General features: G+C 33.5%; 3 protein-coding genes across 3 annotated transcripts; all 3 read right to left on the reverse strand.

Annotated features, from left to right (window-relative positions):
- Positions 1–1,945: 1,945 nt before the first annotated feature.
- On the reverse strand, positions 1,946–7,800 carry LOTGIDRAFT_225179 (hypothetical protein). Its single transcript, XM_009049346.1, has 8 exons — positions 7,772–7,800; positions 6,876–7,005; positions 6,257–6,369; positions 5,877–6,000; positions 5,297–5,474; positions 4,584–4,776; positions 3,997–4,224; positions 1,946–3,172 (listed from the first exon to the last, which is right to left on the reverse strand). Exons 2-8 carry the CDS (start codon positions 6,988–6,990, stop codon positions 2,981–2,983), a joined length of 1,143 nt encoding a protein of 380 aa, XP_009047594.1. The 5' UTR covers positions 6,991–7,005; positions 7,772–7,800; the 3' UTR covers positions 1,946–2,980.
- Positions 7,801–9,420: 1,620 nt separating this feature from the next.
- Positions 9,421–11,268, reverse strand: LOTGIDRAFT_238183 (hypothetical protein). The gene is made up of 3 exons (XM_009049347.1): positions 11,213–11,268; positions 10,353–10,767; positions 9,421–10,042 (listed from the first exon to the last, which is right to left on the reverse strand). The coding sequence occupies exons 2-3, from the start codon at positions 10,514–10,516 to the stop codon at positions 9,577–9,579; spliced, it is 630 nt and encodes a 209-aa protein (XP_009047595.1). The 5' UTR covers positions 10,517–10,767; positions 11,213–11,268; the 3' UTR covers positions 9,421–9,576.
- A 4,669-nt stretch (positions 11,269–15,937) lies between these two features.
- LOTGIDRAFT_238184 (hypothetical protein) lies at positions 15,938–21,304 on the reverse strand (the record flags this gene model as incomplete). The annotated part of the gene is made up of 7 exons (XM_009049348.1): positions 15,938–16,425; positions 16,741–16,791; positions 17,003–17,785; positions 18,042–18,185; positions 18,488–18,697; positions 21,196–21,245; positions 21,285–21,304. The coding sequence occupies 7 exons, from the start codon at positions 21,302–21,304 to the stop codon at positions 16,259–16,261; spliced, it is 1,425 nt and encodes a 474-aa protein (XP_009047596.1). The 3' UTR covers positions 15,938–16,258.
- Positions 21,305–22,998: the final 1,694 nt, after the last annotated feature.

Below are 22,998 nucleotides of genomic sequence, written 5' to 3' on the forward strand. Positions count from 1 at the left end.
CTTCAACATGTACAAAAGGGATGACTTAAATTTAACCCTTATAGTTACATTCCAATTTCAAATTATATATTTATATGTTTCATTTATTTTTGAATAAATTATGTCGGCCACATATTTATGGATAATCTTTGAATGCACCATCAGTTATTTTGGAACACTGTAATCTTTAATATATAATATATTGTATTAACACCTGAATGTGCATTATTTCATTGTTGTGTAAGTCAATGTGCCTTGTTCATTATTGTTAGTTATATTTGTTACTGGCCTGAAACTCCAGATCAAATTTATTTTGAAGTTGTATAAAATACAATAAAAAGGCGTGGTAAAAACTATAAATTCTTCTTAAGAAAAAAAAACATGATTCTTTAAGAGGTTATAAATGAGGACATCTTTTTTTATCTTGTGAAAAATACTATACTGTTTGCCTGTATATTATCCAAATATATTAAACACTAAATACATAAAATGAAAAAGGTCTGCATGTTTCAGGCCAGGTTATTAGAACAATGTAGTGCCATAGTAATTCAATGAAATTTTATTGATAATTTTATGAATAGAATTCTTATTTGTTGCTTTAGGAAATTACGTTAATAACGGTTTCTATTGATGAGTTAGGGTTTCTTTCTTGTTTTTAATTAGTCATAATATTTTGCCTCAGGTTACGGGAACACACGTCCTTGAAAGGTCCTGTACCATTTGTAAGAGTACAGCATATCTTTTTTTTGCAAAGACTTCATAGCAGCATGTTCACTTTTGTTGAATAATATGTAACATTATATATTTTGTTAAGTCTGAAAAGTAACATAATGAATTTGTCATGTGTGACTATGTAACATTATGTATTTTATCATGTCACTCTGTTATATCATATGTCATGTCAGACTATGTAACATATATTCTGTCATTTCAAACTATGTAACATATATTACGTTAAGTCAGACAATGTAGCATTATATATTTCTTCAAGTCAGACTATGTAACGTTACATTTTGTCAAGTCAGACTATGTAACATCATATATTTCTTCAAGTCATACTATGTTACATAACATATTATGTCAAGTCAGACCATGTAACATCATATATTTCTTCAGGTCATACTATGTTACATTACATGTTGTCAAGTAAAACTATGTAACATAACATATTATGTCAAGTCAGACTATGCAACATAATATATTTTGTCATGTTTGACTATGTAACATCACATATTTAGTCATGTCAGACAATGTAAGGTACTTTGTCATGTCAAATTATGTAACATTATATATTTTGTTATGTCACACTAATAACATTACATTTTGTTAAGTCAGACTTTGTAACATAAAATTATGTTACGTCATACTATGTAACATGATATTATGTTTAGTCAGACTATATAACATAATATATTTTGTCAAGTCACACCAGACTCAGTAACAACATAATTTTGTTATATTATGTAACGTATTTTGCCTATTCATATGAACATCATTATAATTTGTCAAATTTGTTTATTTTACATCATTCCAAGATTACACCTGTTAATCTAATGATGTAGATTCTAATATGAACACCTGCTGTATAAATTTCATTAAGTTATAATGTATTTGTTTTTTATCTTTTAATTGTTGTTTTATTGTTACCAGTATTCACTTCCTACTACCAAAATATATCTTATTTCACTATTTTTCTATTGTATTGTTCCAAATAAATACATTCTGAGTTATTATAATCATCTTATGTATTTCTCCAAATATTTACTTTAACAGCAGATATAACTCCAGTTTAATTAGAGCCCACTTTCTGGAAGTGTTTTTGCTAATAGTTTTAAAGCATATATTTAGCCATATATGTTCCATTGGCCTCTTTGGGGATGTATGATCAATTACACCCCCAAAAATTTATGCAACATGAAAAGTGACATATTGTACCAGAGCTTTTGCAATGCAAACACAAAAATTTATCTGTATTTGACTTTATTGTTAGTTAAAATCAAGCAGTATGAATCATTTCTTTCCATTTATTTTTTTCCAAAAATAACCTCAATTATTATCCCTTACATAAACATGATACATTAAATATTACACATCATAAACAACAAATAAAAATATACTATCAAATAAAATAATAAAATAAACTGTCAAAAATATATATCATATTTAGCACTGCTTACTATCTAACTACTGTCTTGTTTACTGTCTTGCTGTTTTAAAATCTATTGATTGATGTAATGAAAGGGAGTTGATAAAAATGCATGAAATATCACTTGCGCATCAAGAATTATTTAGATTATATATTTTTTTTAAAGATTTTACTTTCATTCCATACTATTGAAAGGAACAGCTTCGCCATTTTAGGGGGTTGATTTGGGTCTCTTGAATATATGCAAATAGCCTACAGAACTGCTAGATATGAATGAAAATCGCATAATTCCTTCAAAAATACCTGCCTTACAATTTCACGTTCTATTTCTATATATAGCAGAGTCTCAAAAAAGGATGAGCCATCTTTTTAATTTTCAAACACAGATAATTCTGGACACACATGGGTTTGAAGGCTCAAATTTCGACGGTTAGCTGTGAACACTATTACTGATTGGTTTAGCTAAAAAAATTTCCATTTCTGAGACTAAAGTACGATTGGACAAAAATGGCGAATAATATCTCTTGAAATTGTGCTCTTTAAGGTGGTAACTAAATATTTTTAGGAAAATATATATTTTTTAATGGTATAATGTTAATAATAATAATAATAAAGTTAATTCACAGCTGAATAAGGGCAATGCCATATTGTGTGCATTAAGGACTAATTTGCAAGGACAGCAGCTTTCTGTCATTCCAACTGTAGAACTACACAGTAATCAGAAGTTTGGGTTATTGTTTTGGAAAAATTATCCTCATTGCATACTGCATTTAGCTGAATAAGGTGCAGAAAAGTAGGATGACAACATGTCATATGAAATTACAACACAATACCTCGTTTAAAACCAAACTAAAATTAAAGCTCATCTTTCTTAGCACTGGAATCTTTAAAAGCCCAGAAACTTGTCTCCTTTTTTTCAACATCACGTAATCTTTTCACAAAGGCAGTAAAAGTTGAGATACAGTTTCCTATAAAATGATCTGATTTCTGTAAAATGGCAAGATCTACATGAGAACTAACGGGAGATGGCTGACGAACAAATTTGACCTGAAAAACAAAAAGTTTTTAATTTTACAGTTCAAATGGATAATAAATGTATCTTTTGCAGCTTAATTATACAAAATCTATTGATTTGTAGCAGCATGATTTTATTCAGGTTATGTAATAAAACTTCACTTTGAAAGGTTGGTTAATATTCCTAGGTTGCAGGTGTTATTTTATGAAGCACAGGTGTTACTAGTGAATAAGATCTTATTTTTCAGGTATATTAAATTGAAATGAAATAAATATTTAATGTTCTATTCCGTGTATCTGGTTGAGCTTATGAACATGGGCAACACCATGCAGTGTGTAATGAGGGGAATTTTGACAGGAAAGTGGCACTAGCCTACTCTTTTTTTCGATTTCCAACTAATATGCACAGTAGGTAGCACATGAAGCCTCTGTCATGCATCATTGACAGTGGGAAATTGGATTGAAAAATCTGAAATGAAATGAATGGAGTTTTACGTCCTACTTTTCTGCACCATGTGGGCTAATGAGGACGGACAACGCCATGCAGGGTGCAATGAGGGAAATTTTGCCTTGACGCAGCATTAGCCTGCTCTTTTTCAATTACCAACTGTCGAGGGATCTTTAACGTGCACAGCCTGTATACAGGCCTTGGTTTAAAGTCCAAACGACAAGATGCTTTTTCCATGTCAGTCCCTCTTTATCTTCAGATGATGGAGCAAGCATCTAACTCACTGAACCAAATTAATGACTTAAAGAAACAAGCATAGTCATTGAATTTTTACTTTATTTAGGGAAGTATGATTTTGGTGATGAGATGTGATTAATACAATGAAAAGTAACAGGCTTGCTAAACTTACATCTTTGATAACTTTAGACATATCTTCTATTAGATCTCTACTATCTGTGGCCACAAACACTGTTTTAGCTTTATATTTTACAACTAGTTCCTTGACATCATTAACAATAGTATTAACTGATGGATAACACATATCATAGGTAGGTTTACCTTTCTCTGATCTATATCCCATACATTGAGCTGATGCAAACATGGTTGGTGTATCTTTGATATGTTCACATGCTTTTTTCTAAAAATTATCAAAACATTAATTATATACAGCATTACATAGCTGTCAAAGTCCAATAAATGCATAACCTACGGGTGCCTTCAAGAGAATACAGATTTTGGTAGCTACATAGGTTGGAATTAGGCAAATTTGAATGTAAGATTTTGCCAGAGGAGTCTTCAATTTGAAATCTAGGATTTATTTTCATATTGTATTCTAATAGAAAATAAATAATAATTTGGATAATTTGGCCAGGTATGTCCATATGGTCATCAAAACATTTTTAACATTTAAACATGTACCCACTGACAAATTATCCTCACTATAGTGTCCACTACAAAAAAAATCAAAATTGATGAAAAACCATATTTATTACTTACAAAATCTAACCCTATTCTTAAATGTATACCAATAAAAGGTTTTTCTATTTTATCTCTTATTAAATCTTCTGCTTTATTATCAATATATTCTGACCATTTTAAATATTTTTGTATAAATAAATGCTGTTTTTTAACAGGAAAAGGGGCTGGAGCACCAACAAATGCCATAACAGGAAACAAACTTGGAGGATATCTAGATATAAAAAGAAATGTATTTTTAATGATTTCAATACTTGATCAACAGCTTAGACCTAGTTTTATTGTCAGTTAGTTAGCTTGACAAAATTGGCCCAGTGAAAAAAGTTGGAATTTACTTCACTTTCAGATGAACACTGAATTTCATTTTAATATCTGATAAAAATGTTTCTGACAAGGCTACTGATTTTTGTGCAATGTTTTGATCCAACTATTGGTAACTATTATTAACATTTGGTTAAAAATATCAGAATTTGAATCCAAAAGACTTTGGACAGATAAAATAAAGATCTTCTTCTAAGGATAAACACAACCATTTAGTTTGCAACTTTTCCATGACAGTTGCATTAGCCTACCCTTTTTATATTTTCTATAGTTGAGATCTTTGATAAATATAACCTCATGCACACCGGTTCTAAGTTTATTTCCTGATCAAAACACTGATTCTGCTATTTAATTTATTTATTCCCTGCTTCACTAACGATATTACTTAATAAAATTGTCAAGTCAATACTAACTTGTCTTTCCATCTTTGTATTTGATGAGCACTACTAGTATCATAATATAAAGGAGAAAATAACTCAGATTTATCAAAATCTACATCAAAATGATTCCAAAATGGACCAAACGGATTTCCTTCCTTAGCATTGCATTCATTTCCTTTAGGAGCACCATGTCTTTCACTGTAACAAAACACTGAAATATACATTCACAAATTAGAATGATTGTGTTTTTGAAAAACAAGTCAAGAAAAAAAATCCTTTTTCTCAGGAAATAACTTTTTCACCTGTGAGATAAACATACATATTAAAAAGTTATATAGTGAGGAAAAGATATTTGTCCACATTTAAGAGCAATTCAAAACATTAACACAAACAATCCAGTGTATTTTCAGGTAGGAATAGTAATTAAGAATATACAAATAGACTTGTTATACTGTATAAAATCAGTGCTTAAACAACAAAAAAATGCACATGTTCATGTATTGAATCACAAACGGAAGTGTGTAGTCTTTGCATACTAAGCAACATTTTACTGTCAGATAATAGCTCCAAACCTCTATGTAGTAAGAAATATTTTCCACAGACCCCAACTCACCTGTTCTCTCTCCTGGAGGCCAAACTGTCGGAGCTAATTTGTCCATAAAATCAGACATCAACACCACACGATGGTATTTCTGTAAGGGTTCTACTTTAAAATACTTATCAAATGGTATTTGATCCTGAAAATTTCAGATACGAAAAAATGGGGAATCACCATTTTGGTAAACTTTCATTGAAATGTGTGTCATCAGCAGCCCTTAGAAATAAACAAGTCATCAATAACCTTCAAGACTCAAATATGCTGCATGATAAGGAAAATGTGTATATCTTTACAAATGATTTGAAGCAACAAATTACCCTGAAGAAGTATTTAAATCACTCAGCAGACGATTCAACTCACAATAGTTGGTAAGGTTCCATAAAGAATATACTTACTGATGGCTTAGAAGAATCATATTCCACCCAATGTGGTAAAACTAATGTTCTGTTTAAAGCTTCAGCAAAAGCAACTGACCCTAGGAACTGATCAGCCTGATTACCAAATCTTCCTGATAAAACAAAACAAAATATCATATATCTACATAAACCACAAAACTTTATTTTTTAATTCATTTTTTACAGATTTCCCATTTCAACATGTAAACTTCCATACTAATAATAAATTTTATCTAAATCTTTTAGAGAAACCAATTCTATCATCACTTTCCACATCAATGTTTGATTTAGATTCCTTTAACATGTACGAGATCCATTGCAATATTCAGATTAGAAATATTAAAACAGAACCTAAAAAAACACTATGCAATCTTCAGACAAATGACCAAAATCAAAAGGGATCATTTTACTTTGGAACAAATCAGATCTTAAATATATCATCAAAAAATGTAGAGTAAGCAACAGTAACTTGAGCTAATTTTCAATAGACAGATGTATAAGTTGTACTAAAGTCCATACTATTTGTGGGTAAGTTTAAGCTCTTAAACAGTGTAAAGAAATACCACATGCCCTTGCTGATCATTGACAAAGGGATTAAAGATTTTCATACTATTCTTACCCATACATGGACAATATAGTATATAACCATTAGGATCTACTTCAATATCATCATTATTTGTATCAGCCAAAATGTAGGTTGAGAGGTATAAAATTTTGATTATCCAAATCATCATGATAATACACTTACACTGGAAAATAAAATATTGCTGTATAAAACTTTAGGTTGTAGAGCTCCTTAATATATTTAACATTATTTATTTGAACCTGTCATTACAAACCAGGATATCATTGTTACAAGTTAAAGGGATATTAAAAAGACTTTTTCTGAACTGTTCTTGTGTATGGGAGACACTGATAGAATTGATGTTTGCACCAATCCAATCCATTGTCTGTGAATCTGAACTATATCAATTTTTATCATGTATTTTATCTCATAATCCCTTGGACATAATTTAATAATCTTTAATTTCAGAAACACAGACAGTTGACTGAAAATCAGAATGATGTAAAAAGGCCCATAAATGGCCCATATACATTAAATAATGTGAATTTATTTTCAGTCATTGTGACTGAAGATTAACTTTTCTTTTCTTCCTGATTGAACTCTATTTTAAGTTGTTCTTCTACCTGGCTATCCCATATTCTATACATGTGTTTTGAGTTATTGTTTTGATTGATTAAGACTATGTTACATTATTTTCATATGAGTCTACCTAGATTCCTTGAATTTTGTTATAAAAAATAATTTTCTCTAATTAAAGCTTTTTGATATGAAATCAGTTGTAGAGCATTAAAGTTTAAGCTTATAGCTCAAGATCAGTTGGATTTTGATTTTGAAATGAATGGTTTTAAAGAGATAGCCCTTGATCTAGCAAAAGATCGACTCTAAAGCAGAAAAATCAAACACAAAAAAACAATAACATATGATTAAAAATGAGCACTCCAAAAACATACCCCAAAAACCTAGTCTATTCTATACAAATTACTTGCTTCCACAACAATATAATAGCTACATATGAAGTGAGTACACAGAAACATCTGATTAAAACCAAGTCGTTTAATTTCTCGAATTGATTTATGTTCAGCTTTTTTGCCATAAAATTTCATTGATTTTAGTTGGAAAATTCATCATCATGAATAAAGTTCTCTTACAATGAAACGTGTCATTTTGAAATTTGAAAGGACCTTTTTGAGATAAGCTTGTAATGGGCTAATACTTGGCTTTTTCTTTATAGTATTTTGACTAAAAAACAAAACATGATGTGTATCAGCCCTTACACTCAGAAAATCATGTATATAATAGGCCCTATAACTTTTGAATTTCAACGTTCATGTGAAAGTCAATCATGGACGTCTCCCCCCCCCCCCCCCCCTCAAGGAAAGTTTTAAAACAAGAACACAGAGAGTGTAGTTCTGACGATTCCGAGGCTCTAGGACCCCCATCAAAATGACGGTAATGACCACCTAAGAATTTTTATAAAATGCTTCAAAACGATTGTGGACTGCCACATTTGAAAATCATCATCTGTGGTTAAGATCCAGCTCAGTGAATGCATTTTTCCATGATTCAAAGCATTTGAAATTGAAACAGGGTGTAGTTTTTAAGACCTTACAACTATCAAAATAAGTAGAGAGAGGCTACAGATGTTTCAGTATTGGACGAAATGTGATTACCGGTTTATTTTATTTACTGGCAAATATGTGGTACCGTTCAGTAGGCTACCGTATTCGTAATGATTTTGAAAATAAGAAATCAATGTCATCTGAAATGTCTTGACCTACCTGATCATCTAAACGGGTGTATATGTAAAGGGGAAAGATACAAAGACTATTGACATAAGGTGGGCATCGTTTTGATGTGGATAACGTTCCAAACTATGGTTGGCTGAAAAAAAGTTCTCTTTATTTACTGTTTACATGTAGAGAAAGGGAGATAACTAGAGATAAGTTTGGTGTCTTTAATTTCCAGTGCATCAAAGGCTACAATAAACCAAAGTATCGTTTTAATTTTTAATTCTACTTTCCAGAAAATTTAAGAGGGGTGTTACAAACTGACGAAAGTTTATGAAGAAATCAAATCAGTGAGAAGGATAACCATTACAGAATAAACTACAGTACAAAAATCAAAATACGTAATGATGTTCTTCAGAAATATATTTGTAGCCTGTAGTCATAGATTGAAGGATAGGTTGTAGTTGCCTCCCCTTAGCTATGATATCTATGACAATACCATAGTATCACTTTATGCACAAAGCACATTGAACGTAGTCAGACTAGTATTACCCCCATTCCTTTAATTATTTCTAGTCGGGCTGATTATAATAGTGATGCCCACCAAGTTATAGCCTACGGTAGGCCGACTATACGCCAAACCATTTTAGCTAGGCCCTAAACCTATTAGAGTGCCATCTTAAAAGATATGAGAAAACACCTGCCAGCCATGATTAAGCTCGATCTATGGGAACGACTCGTCTTTTGGATATGCCCTCATGACAAATTGGGTTCCAGTTTCATTAATGATGTTGGTTTTTTTTTGCTGCTTTCCATTCATATCCAACTCAATTCAATGATATATAATTTTCTCTAATTTTCTAGAACACTTTCAATGTTATGGGCTTTATTAACTTATAAATTCTCACAATTCTCATACAAAAATAATATTTCGGTGAAGTAAGTTCTTGAATAAGGCATACCATTCAAGTCTAAAAACACGACACCTTTTCTATCTAAGGAGTCGATACACCACTTTCTTCCGAATTTTATATTTCAGGAGATTCGGGTTCTTCAAATGTTGGCACAGATTTCAGTCTCGAGTCTCCTTCTAGGGTCTTGGCATAAAGCAAACTTGTGGTATCGGGAGCTTTAAGAACGCGACTGATTTTGCGCGAACGAACTCTCTTGGCTTCCCAATTGTCTTCTGACACCTTTCTGGAGGGTAATCCTACAACTATATCCTGACTCTTGCCCATCAATGGTTGAGTACTGTCTAGCAATGCTTGTGATAAAAGAAAACTGGTTGCTTTGGAGGTATAAACACGACTGACTTTTCGACCTGGAAAGTTCATCGATTCCCAATTATTGTCACTCCTATTGCTCTCACTTGATGGGAGATATTTCTTGTTCTGGAACATTTTAACAGCTTCGGAAAGTTTGTTTTGAATTTCATGTCTTTCTGTGGACCCCGTAGTATCTTTAAACTCGTCACGACTTTCAGAAATTCTGTGTCTGAAATAAACCACAAGAAATCAGTCATCAATGGCTAGGCTATGTCTATAGCAATCACAATTAAAGCTCTTGGGCTTCTCATATCTTTATTTCCTCAATGAACTCTTTGCATTTATATCTTTAATAACATCATCAAGCTATGGTCATCTTTTATCTAAAAATAGTAATTTAGCTTTTGGTGGATTATTTGGATTCAGTTTGCAGTTAAGAAGTCCATCGTTTTCAACCTTCGAACTTCTTATTAAAAATGGAAGAACTTGCACAGACAGAAAATGATTTGAAAAAAAATGGATTAATATATTATACTTACTGTCGTACAATATCATGATAATGATCTCTTGAATATTTTGGCTTTATTGAAAGGGGTTCGTCCGCATTATTTAATTTCCTAATAACATAACATATTATATCATATATATCACAAAATAACGAAATATATAAGATGATTAACAGCAAGCTTTCAGCAGGTATCATTCTTGATTGATCTTCGGAGGCTACCAAAGTAGTCACATATTGCACCTTCAACTACCAATTCCGAAAACAAATAAGTATAGAGTCAACAGCATTTATACGGGTTACGTAATCTCTCTTACAAAAAGGACATTCAATTCTGTAGCATTCTGTAGTCCAAATCATAAGCAAAGTTTCATTTTACAGAGAGTTCATCTGACCTACGCCAAAATCTTCTCAACTGCATATATGGTTTGGTCAGCTATCTTTCAATTCTATAAAACAATGTTAAATCGGTAACAAGCAAATAATTATTATTGATTAACAGAAATAGATATATCATACCAAATCACCAATGATGTGAAAAACAGCTAATTGTCCAGGTACAATGGAAGTTGTGTGTGCATATCAAACGTATCAAATGTCATAAACTTATGCATACAAATTTTGCTTACGTGTTGAGATTCTTACACGGAACGGTTCAAGTATCAAATATTTGCAAAGACCTGCATTATGCAACAATCAACCTATATACTAAACTATGTTATGCATATGAAGTCTATTTATCAATAAATTTTAATAACAAAGCCATTTAAATAAAAAAACAAATGTTGTCAATAAGGCGTGGAAATCACTGATTTAAACACTAAAATAAAGTCTGATATTTTGGGTATTTTATTTGATCACATCAAGGCGTTGAATATTATACAAACTATATACCTGTGTTTTTTGTTTTGATGCATCTTTCCGAACATAAGCGATATACCTCCTTCCATATATACTTCCAAAACACACTATAAACCTTTAATAACCTAAGGTAAAGGTAATTGGTGTTTGTAAGGTATACGGGTATGAATAACATTGTTATAATCTTCAATATAACGCTTATAATTCAATTGACTATTCTCATAAAACCAGTACTGATAGTAATATATTCTTTTATTAATGATATTGTGAGGAAAATAAACCGACAAGAAGTCAAACCAACTGGTGTGAAATACCTGTCACAAACGTTGTTATAGGTTTTCAGGCCCTTTTCTCAGTGTTATGTGTACAGTGTTTATGTCATATATAGTCAGAATGGTCATATATTATTTCTTATTTTAAGATAAAACCAGATTTGAATTTATCAAACCAAACTTAATTTTCCACGAAACCATTCACGAATCCTTTATCAAAGCAAAGTTAATTGCAAATCTTTATACCCAGTCATAAAAGATGTGAAATAAATGTGTGTGGTTTTTAACGTTGCACGTGTGATTTAAATATCACTCTTTAGAAATGTATAGAAGTAGAATAGCATTATTATATTTCTATTTAAATTATAGATTTGAACGAAATATCTAGAATTGGGCGAACTATTTTTAGCTACGTAAGGGAAATGGAGCGCGTGGCATATTAAACAAGCCCTAAAACCAGTAGATAACCCATTGAGTCATTTCTTTCAATTTGAAACTGAATATCAAATTTACATGTAATATAAGTGTGTTTAGTGATATTTTATCATGCAATCTTTTCCGTACAAACACATGATTATCTTTAAGATACCGTATCCATACTATTTTTTACTTGCAAACCTGGTTGAGAATTTATGGTTCTGCATTATTAAAGATGGAGGGAAAACAAGAGTTACCCAACTCTAGCGGTTTGAATGCTGCAGAGTGACGGCGTCAACCTCCCGAGACAAATAGGGACAGACTGACAAAATATGGAGACTTACTGTCAAACAGACTGAAATTCAAAATATGGCAATTCTGTAGGGGCGTCTTACCTTCTAATATGGAGCATTCTAACACATATTTTTGGGCCAAAATGTATAAAAATAATATTTCTAAAACAAAGTTGGGGTACAATTGTGGGCGATAAAAATTTTTTCTAGAGTGGCAAATGCCCCTCCCGTACCACCCTCTACCCCCAATGGCGCCGCCACTGATGCCACCATCAGGGCTGAGGGGATATTAATATTTTACTGAATACTATACAGAAACCATCTTCTCAATGTCAAACAATTACAAACTACCGCCAAATAGTTATATAAATTCATTCCGAATACAAAACATAATATGAAGTCAATCAGAGCCCTCGACAAATTACACGTACAGCTGTAGGCTACAGTCCTACTGTCGAGAGCTAGATCATAAATTCCTATCAAATCGCTACATCTAGAAACCTCCGTGATGCAATGCCTTATAATTTCAAGGTATTAGATCCTAATGTGTATATTATGTGTGTGTAGGTCCACTTATTCTATATTTGTACTTTTGAATAAATCTATTTTACAGTCTATAACGTTTCAACAATTAACATTTTAGTGTGAGGCCCTCGTTAATAATAAGAGATAAGTTCTTCAAATTTAAATCGACAATATAAGATCTCCTCCTTTGAAAAGGTTAATACTTATTGCTAAATTGGAAATTAATAGTGGTTTGAGGAGGAATTACTCCCCTTAGTTTTTTGATTACATTGGAGACGCTGTCGTGCAAATAGAGAATTGCGGGCGCCATGTTTGAAAAGAAAACAAATCGACGCGTTTGCTGGTTGAGAAATGGAGGTAGGCCTATATAAATATTTTTTTGTTTTGGGTTTGGAGGCCCCATTTTCGCTTAAGGCTAGACTACAACACAATATATTTAATGAATATTGAGTACCAAGAGTGTTAGATTTTCATTCGATTCACGAATATTTGAAATAGAATAGAATAGCCTAGATTTTGCAAATGGAAAACTTCAATCTTACTGTATGACGATATAGATTTACTGTGTTTGTAAAAGAGAATTTTGTCTCAAATTTTTCTAAAATGACCCTACAAGACTGAATATTTGGTAGAATCAAATTTCTAAATAATAATATTTTCCTTGATTGTCATTTTCAAGACTCTTAGTTGTAAGTTAGGGCTAACCTTACAATTCATACAAAATCAATTGGCAAAATTAAACTTTTAGACTTCTTCAGTCGCTGATTATACTAACTGTATAGATAAGATTCTGTTTCAAAATATATGAATTCTTAGCATAATGATGTAAGTAAAGTATTCAAATACCCGTTTTGCCCATTGGTAAGATATGACCTGCGTGCATTAGTTAGATTTTTAACGCGTGTACTAGTTAAGACTTTCACACGTGCAATGTTCAGACTTGAGGCGCTTGCACAGGTTCGCCTTGAAGCTCTTGCATCGGTTGGATTTGGTGCAGAGTCACTAGGTAAACCTGGCGCAAGGGCACTGGAAATACATAGCGCCCATACATTGGTTAAATTTTGCGCAAGGGCACTGAGTGAACTATTGAAATATTGGTTAATCTTGGCGCCCGTCCTTTGGTTCGATTTGACGCTAGTGCACCCTCTGGTTAGACTTTACGCATGTGTACAATGGTAAGAATTGATGCCCTTGCATTATAAGACTTTACGCCGGTGTGTTGCTAACGCTTGACGCCCGTGCATTGGTTAGTATTGATGCCCGTGCATTGGTTAGACTTAACATTTTTTGACTTTACGCTAGTGCAATGGCTATTATAGGCATATAACTGTACATACTTGATTCTCTTCAGGTAAACATAAAATATTTCAAGATTTCTGGAATACTTGTAGAGATGAGATGATGCGTCGAAATATATCAAGTCTTAACATAATGAAAGAAGTAAAACATTCAAATACCTTTCAATCACATTACCAGCGGTGCGCTTTTTTGTGCATTGGTAAGATGTGGCCTGTGCGCATTGATTAGCTATTTTGCACGTGCATTGGTTAGACTTGATGCACGTGCATTGGTTAGACTTGATGCACGTGCAATGTCCAGACTTGACGTAAACGCAATAGTAAGACTTGACGCACATGCATTGGGTTAACTTGATGTGCGTGTGTTGGTTAGACTTGTCTCGCATACATTGGTTATATCTGAAGCTTGTGTGTCAAGTCGCACGAGCGTTAAGTCTAACCAATGCACGGGTGTCAAGTCTACCCAGTGCACGCATACCAAGTCTATCCAATGCACGCACCAAGAAGTCTACTTAGTTAACGAGCATGAATTTTAAACGAGCCTCAATTCTTACCAATGTACGTGCGCAAAGTTTACCCAGTGCACGAGCGTCAAGTCTAAGCAATACACGTGTGCCAAATCTAACCAATGCACACGCCCCATGTCTACCCAATGCACGAGCGCCAAGTCCAACCAATGCACATGTACTGGGTACACTTGGTATTCGTACACTTTGAAAACTTGACGCACGTGCACTGGGCAGACTTGACGCCAATATACATGGCGCACGTGCATCAGTCAAGTAGACTAGGGAAACTTTAACTGGCGTGCAACTTTACGCTAGTGCACTGGCTTTGCATATAACTATACATATCGCGTTCTTTTTAGTTACAAATTAAATATTTAGGCTATTTCAAGTTGCTGATTATACGATATGTAGATGTATGGTTTGGCTTGACGCTCCTGTATTGGGGAGATGATAAGCGAGTGCATTGGTAAAACTTGGCGCACGTGCATTGCTTAGATTTGACGCTCGTGCACTGGGTAGACTTGTCGTGAGTCCTTTTTTTTCACTTTACTTAGTTCAATGACTTGGCTAGGCTTATAATATAACTGTACATAATGGTTTCTTTTCAGGTACAGATTAAACATGTAGACATGAGATACTGTATAGAAATATATATAGTCTAAGCATAATGATGTAAGTAAAACATTCACATGTCTTTCAATCGTTTTTTTTTCGTTTTTTGCCCAATAGTAAGAAATGACTTGCATGCATTTGTTAGATTTTAGCACGTGCATTGGTTAGACTTGACACCTGTGTGTTGGTTAGACTTGCACGTGCTTTTATTGTACTGGACGCTCGTACATTGGGTAGACTTTGTGCGCGTGCACTGAGTAGACTTTACGATGTACACTGGTTAGCGTTGACGCCCCTGCTTTGGCTACACTTTGCACATGCATTGGTTGGACATGAACTGGCTAAACCTGACGCGTGTGCAATTGGTAGATTTGACACCCGTACATTGGTTACACTTGGTGCACGTGCATTTGTTAAACTTGATGCTCGTTCACTGGGTAGACTTGGCGCGCGTGCACTGGGTAGACTTGACGGCCGTGCAAATGTTTAACAATACACAACACTATCGCACCAACTGTTACTCATATCTAAGGACAATAGCTAAGAACCACAGATGTTTAAATGAAAATTGAAAATCGATGCTTTCCATGTCCCAACATTCATAATTTACAAAACCTCTCTACAAGACATTTAACGATGTCATCTTGACTGGACGCATATTCACTAAATATCAGACTACGAACTTAAGACGACTTTTGCAGCACATTGACATTGTAAAGACATTACTTAGCGTTTCCGACCTACTTCACTGATACTGATTGTACTCGGCGAAAAAATAATAACTAGTTTACTATAAAATATTGTTACTGAATAAAATATCTACCACATAATTCTTCATATTGATTTCTATTTCTAACGTACAAACTGTATATTTAGATTAGCAAGTAAAAAAAATATTCGTCGGAAAAAGAGATACAGGTTATGTAAGGCAGCACCTACATAGACTTCGAGAGTGGTTTTGATCATCAATGGTAACCAATTTAATACATACGTAAGATAGTAGACAATTTTACTTAGGTTCATTCACGTCGAATCGGAAAAACTTATTTTGACAAAATTTTGTGTCAGAAACAATTGATTACACTTTGTGAACATAGTTTCATATTGAACTCTACATTCATATGGTCTCTTGGGATCATTAATGTCAATATGCCTATAACATATTTGTTGTTTCTTCACCAGCTTCGTGAAATTCACCGTTCATTACAATCAATTCTGTTTCTTTCTTAGTTAATTCATCACCTGGTAAGATGCCTTTTTGGAACTTCTTCAAGAACCCCAATATCAAACCAGAAAATGAAGCTAGCAGGAATAAACAGCCTGAAAAGACACACCAGGTTGCAGATAATTAACGATTTGGTTTTTGAATTCCTCAGCACTGTGAAACGTCCATTTAGAAGTTGAAATTCATACTTAAAAATTCATCTCAAGTCATCTGAAATCCGTTGGCTTTGGGGACCTCTGGCAGTCCCCAGAACCTCGGCCTCAAGGGGATTCGACCCTTGGGAAATCGCCTCGGAGAGACACCTTTCATTTTGTGGGAAATAGAGACAGAGCTATATTGTTGATTAGTCAGGTTGCTGATATATGATCATATAACTATTCCTCCAAGTAACGTTACTATGGAATACTTACCTGCAAATATAAATGCATAGTCTAAATTGTTGAAATGTGTTATGATCAGTTCTGAAAAAAGAAAGACAACTTCTCTGGTCAGATTGTCTTATATTATACATGGTTGAATTACTTGACTTTCCAAATTGTATTTGGTCGTGGAATTTTCTTTTTATATATAGCGCTCATTATCTGACTGTGAGATGATGATGTCCTGGGCTACTTCACATCCATTCACATTCACAAAAAAGACACGAGTAATAAAAGAAATTGTAATATGTACCTGCTAATGGTGGACCTATTAATAAACCAATTCCGGAAAACAATAAAGTTATACCATAACATGTAGATAAGTGCGTTATTCCAACAATATCTATCAGTAATGTGTGCTGTAATGACCAACAGCCTCCACTATATATACCTAGTAATGCCGAATAACCTATCTGAGCAGAGAAATTTGTCATAGTAAAAAGTAATACTGTAATGGTACCAATGATTCCAAATACTCCACTGAACACAATGGTCACATCAACGGAAGAAGCTAGAAATCCAAGAAGAACCCGAGAAATGGTTCCTGTTATTCCCGCAACTGACAAAATGAGAGCTGAATTTCGTTTGGAAGTCCCGTGATAAGAATTAAACATTGGTAAATATAAATATACAGTTGATAAAGCCATACAGAAACACGCAGAACTAAACAGAAATATCCAAAATCGCACACTTTTCATATGATACATTGCAGATACTTTTGTTGTTTCTTTATAAGTTGAGTTTAACATTTGACTAGATCTATAAGATTGTTTACCACATTGAAAAGATTTATTTTCATATTCAGATGGTCTCATAACAGCTCCACAAGCAGCTGCATGGAATCCTATTGCACCCAGTATCAAAAAGGCACCGTTTAGACCATATGTATCTACCAATAGTTGTGTTAGTGGTGGAAAAACAAATAAAGAAAGACCACTTGAACTGGTCACTATTCCTGTCGCCATACTCGATTTCTCTTTAAAATGGTAACCGGTTACGACCATGGATGCTGTGTAACATAATGCTTGTCCAATACCTGCAACAGAAAATGACCATATCGATATCATAATCACGAATACGACCAATTCTCAAAATTAGGACGTGTCTGAATTTGTATTCAAGATTGTAATATATGTGTGAATTGAAGGGATGTTGATCGTTTTCGATTTTTTTGTCAGTTTTATCTGTTCCGATTCTTGAAAACCGCGCTCTTATCAAATAGAATTATCCGACTTGTAAGGATGATGTTCACTGGATCTGGGTATATAATCACTTCAATATAACATGTTTACCGGCAATAAAACTGTAAGTTATAAACAATATATTGATATCTGTCACTACACCACTTACAGCAAAACCAATTAAATTCAAAAAGGCACTGCATATTATACATATCCTGACGTTAAAGGTATTTATCAATAAACTGCCCAATAGACCTGAAAATAAAAAATAAATTGATCTTGAAAAATCAAAGATTCGTTACCATCTAGGTCAAGGCAAGATGGCGGGAGCTCGTAGCCTACTACCCTTGATATATTCTATTCTTTTTTTGCAAATTGTAGCCTTTTAAAAAAAAATTGTTTTAAGCCACGAGTTCGTATGCACAACCAAGCGATTGGCCTATTATCATATGCATAACGAATTAGATATGCATCTTACGTTAAGAATAAAACTAGATTGTAGTATACGGCGATATTATATAGCATACATTGTATTTAATTATACAAATATTACATACCCGTTAAACCAGTCATACTCGTAAACAGAGATCCCAGCCATGCTACTTTATTTTCTCCTTCCTCTGAATACCTCTCCATTAAAGCTAAATGAAGTACGCCGGTTGATAAATAGAGTGACCCATTTGAAAACATTGCTAGAAAAGCTGCCACCAGCACAACCCAAGACCATGGCTCTGTCTTCGACATCAAACTATGGAATGATCTACAATCTGAAATAATGAAGGTAAACCCTCAATAGCTTATTGTAGGCTGGTCACACTTCAATACAGTGGTTGCATTGTTCGGGTTTGCTTTGGTTTCGATCAAATTCAAAATGGGTAACATACAATTATCTTTCTTAAAAAGCCTAAAAAGGTAAATTAATCTCTTAAAATCAGGGCTTTAAGATATAGGGGACGATGAGAGTCCAACAAAATTCCACTAAGACTAATTAGTGTTTAGTCTGATTGAAAATTGGATGATGCAACTTGATACTATCAGTGTCCCCAATACACATAGAAAACCTCTTTACAATCCTTTAACGGAAGGCTTTCTTTATTTAAAACCTTCAGATGTAAAGGGACACATTTCTCTAGCACCTGGTATAGGCCTATTATAGTCTTCATAAATTTGAATAAAAAAAAAACAACTTACTTAAAAAATCAGACAGCGACACCAGTTCCCATATAGTTATATATATAGTTATAGTAATATATATGTAAATCTCAAAGAGACTCGAAGTAAGTGTTAATTTTTGGTTTATTTGTCGGTAAATGTTTTCTCTCTTATTACCACAAAATCACTACAGAGTAGAGATTCAACGGCACTTGACCTAAACGTATTGTGTTTACTGGACACCGATTGATTGTCATTAACATTACCAAAGTAAATACCATTTTATATTCTTACTAAGTATGAGGTATCAATAGGTCATTCTGAAATGACATGTGAATGTTGAATTATACATAATGATAGTTAACTACACACCTATCACACATTAACACTAACAGTAAATGAACTGTACACAAGCAAAATTATCTATTGAATTCACGATAACTTAACTTTTCATATACCACAAAAACTACTGACTGAATAGTATAATTTTATGATGTAAATAGATATATCAGTATTATGTTGGTTATTGTCGCTGATTTAATTGATTGCACGTCTGCAAAAAAAAAACTTAAAGGGGTATAGCCCCCTTATATTTTCTTTTGAAAAATGAAATAAAATTGGCATTGGGGCTACTTTTCTGTGTCTGATTCGGCTAATGCAGACGACAAAAGCCATGCAGTGAGAAATGAGGGAAAGTTTGAATTTTTTAGGGGGAGTCAAATATTTCTTATGGGGGTTCTCCCCCCCCCCCCTTTTTTTTTAGCTACGGGCTTGCCTCGATCTCAATTGCATGCCCCATACTAGGGTTGATGTCTGTGAAATTATGTTTATGTTTTATTCGAACTTAACTGAATTTCGCAATTATTATTAATCCGAAATTTAAAGAAAATATATTGATTAACTATTCAGGTCAATTTGTAGGACCTACTTAATGGAAATAAGACAATCCGTTAGCTTACTTATATATAGAGATTATAGGGGTATGATTACATGCTTGCCATAGTTACCCGAAGCTGGATGTAAGAACGACAAGTAGTATAGGCCATTGGTTTTCAACCTGTCTATAACCTCTTTCAGGATCTTTGATCGATTGCATTACCCTATAAATTCCTAGCTTATCGTGGTTTTCGATTTTCCTTTCAATCTTTGTCATGTCGGAGAACCTAATTGAATAGAAAAACTTATAATATAATTGTCGATTTCCCAGTGGTTTAAATATTCATAAATCCAAGTTGATTCATACAGAGATGATTGCCAAAATTAGATTTAATAGGCTAACAATTGTTGTCAGAGAGAAAAGGCTACTCTACGACAGTCACTAACCCACGTACTTTCGCTTTGTGGTAGAATTGCGAGTTTAATCTGTCTTCATGCTTTTTATCGTCAAACTTACAGACAATATGTTTATAGATATACAATCAGAGTGTATGTATGTATCAGCAGGTGTACACGCATAAACCATGTTTATCGAGCGTGTTTAAGTAGAAAGGGGTGCAACCCCAATTATTTCTGGTATGGATTCAGACCACTAAATATTTTTGCACTCGTGCACACACCCGTATATAGAGGTAGGCCAACTTGTGAACTCACCGCATTGCGCTGTGATTGGCGCAGAGCGGTCACTTTTGATAGAATTTCGCCGTGCTGTTACCCATGTGAGACGTGTAGGTCTTAGCGTTTATTCCAACTGTTTTAAGTCGTATTTTTGTCGTTTTTTCGTTCGACGGAACAGATAGACATTGGTGCCGACAATTTACTACCGCAGAGAATGTGATCGTATTAAAATGACTGAAAAAGTTATAAGGTTTGCATGGCTTGACGGTCGTAATGGAACTCTGAGGGTAACAAGATGGTAACAGACTTTCTCTATATACGGCTCTGCTCTTGCATGCCTATTTGGTCTTTGATTTGGATTTTGATGTCTAAACAAAATTATGACCTAAAACGTTGGAAGAGATTGAAATCAAGATGGTGATGTCGGAAATCGGAAATAGGTCTACGTTTAACCGAACAATTCTATCAGGAATGGCTAGACGGCTCTACTGTAATAAGCCACTATTTATTTCTTGGTTACATGTTGTAGTGGGATTTTTAAGATAAAGCTATATCCTACCTGAACGTAGACTGTGAGATAATCCTACCCAATAATAGGCTGTTTTGGATCTATACGAAACAGCATTGTTATATTGTTACCAGACTTACATCACAGACATATCCGCCATAATTCGGAAACAAGGTACTGGAGATCAATAGAAATGTAAAGTAAATAGACAGTAAAACGATTGGCAGTTATTGGCAGAAAATCGTGTATTAATTGATGGATGATCTACATAGACTAAATTTTCAATGCATCATAATTCCTTAGGCTAAGCCACAAAAGTTAGTAAAAACCTATTTACAGTTGGGAATATTGTGTGATTTCGCTGATTCAAATATACACATACATCGAATTTTCTAGAACAATGTATATATACTGCCAATAGGCTATAAAATTAACATATTTATAACTACTAAAAATATTCAATCGATTTTGTCGGGCGTAGTGATATCAATGTCGTTTGAATATGTTCGTGTCTAGTAAATATTATATGAAATATAATAACGATACGTCGTATGAACTATGATGTTAGATTATATCTTAACGTAATTTCAATATTTGAGTTAAGTCGGATTTATATTACAATTTGATCTCTTCTCATATTGTTGACTAAATCACACCCTATTGTTATAGGCTACAACAACGTATTTCCAGACAAATAGATTACATATATAGCAATATACGGCTTTTACCACATTAGAGTCATCTAGGAAGGTGGGGTATACGGCATTGGTTATTTCACTCATTTATATATTGCTGCATGGTTGCTTAGTTTGATTATAATTGTATACTAAATTCTTGATGGTGGGGCTCTCCTTAGGGGTGGGATAGGATGGGGTGCGCGTGGATTTGGTTCAACTAGTCCCTATGGTAGTTGAGCCACTGATGGCCACTGTCTTTGATTATGGTACAATTCTCACTCATCAAATTATTGCCAAGTATCTCGTTGAGCTGTTTTGAAATTTTCTGACCATGCGCTAGATAATATGATACTACTGCAACGGTATATTGTATTATGACATGATCTATATCAATGTCATGTAGTTTGTCGTATTATGCGATGCAACGCATTCATAATAACTAGCAAGTTTTAAATTTAAGATATCTTAAATATGCTATTTACTTTTAACGGATTTTGACGAAATTGTTTTTCTAAGGATTTACCGCATTGAAAATGAAAAAATGAAAGATATTTATCTATAATTTGACGTTTATTTTGCTTCGATTCCTACATTATAGTCTTCTAACAGCAACCAAAAACTTGGCGACTTGAAATGGTTTAAACATTTTAATTGTTTATGCGTTTAAAAATTAACGGCGAGATACTTTTAATTAAAACTTTCCGATAAGCTTAGGGACATATTGCTGTAGATTTTGGTAGCCTACAAAGTTGTCATACATTTGAGCACCTTATATATTTTTTAAAAGTGAGACTGTCTCTTTTTAAGGATAAGTTATGTGCAAGATATATATTCAATACAATAAAATGACCATAGCTATTAATGCATCTAAACACCATATAGAATATTGCCCCTAAAGATATATCACATGCCCCTCCTAACAATCAAGTTGGCTGCGCAACTCTTCCACTGATTCCTGTCGACGTTCAGTCGAGATAATATGATTGTAGAGTGGAATGCTTTTAAAATAAGTTTATAAAACTATAGATTTTCCATTCCATCCATAGATATGAGGTTTGTAGAACGACTTACATAGTAACCCCATCAACAATGTACATGAGCCTATACAGTGTTCATCAGCATTTTAACAAACGTAATTTGTTTATCATAAAATCGGTTAATTTGATTAACTGCGTTG

This window comes from Lottia gigantea (genome assembly GCF_000327385.1).
Source record: "Lottia gigantea unplaced genomic scaffold LOTGIsca_134, whole genome shotgun sequence".
Taxonomy (NCBI): domain Eukaryota; kingdom Metazoa; phylum Mollusca; class Gastropoda; family Lottiidae; genus Lottia; species Lottia gigantea.

Coding starts and splice junctions, on each gene's coding strand:
- LOTGIDRAFT_238183 (XM_009049347.1), bottom strand. CDS start 10,516: ATGATACCTGCTGAAAGCTTGCTGTTAATCATCTTATATATTTCGTTA. Junction 10,043..10,352: donor TATCATGATATTGTACGACA/GTAAGTATAATA, acceptor GGTTTATTTCAG/ACACAGAATTTCTGAAAGTC.
- LOTGIDRAFT_225179 (XM_009049346.1), bottom strand. CDS start 6,990: ATGATGATTTGGATAATCAAAATTTTATACCTCTCAACCTACATTTTG. Junction 6,370..6,875: donor ACTATATTGTCCATGTATGG/GTAAGAATAGTA, acceptor TTGTTTTATCAG/GAAGATTTGGTAATCAGGCT. Junction 4,777..5,296: donor ATACAAAGATGGAAAGACAA/GTTAGTATTGAC, acceptor TTTTATATCTAG/ATATCCTCCAAGTTTGTTTC.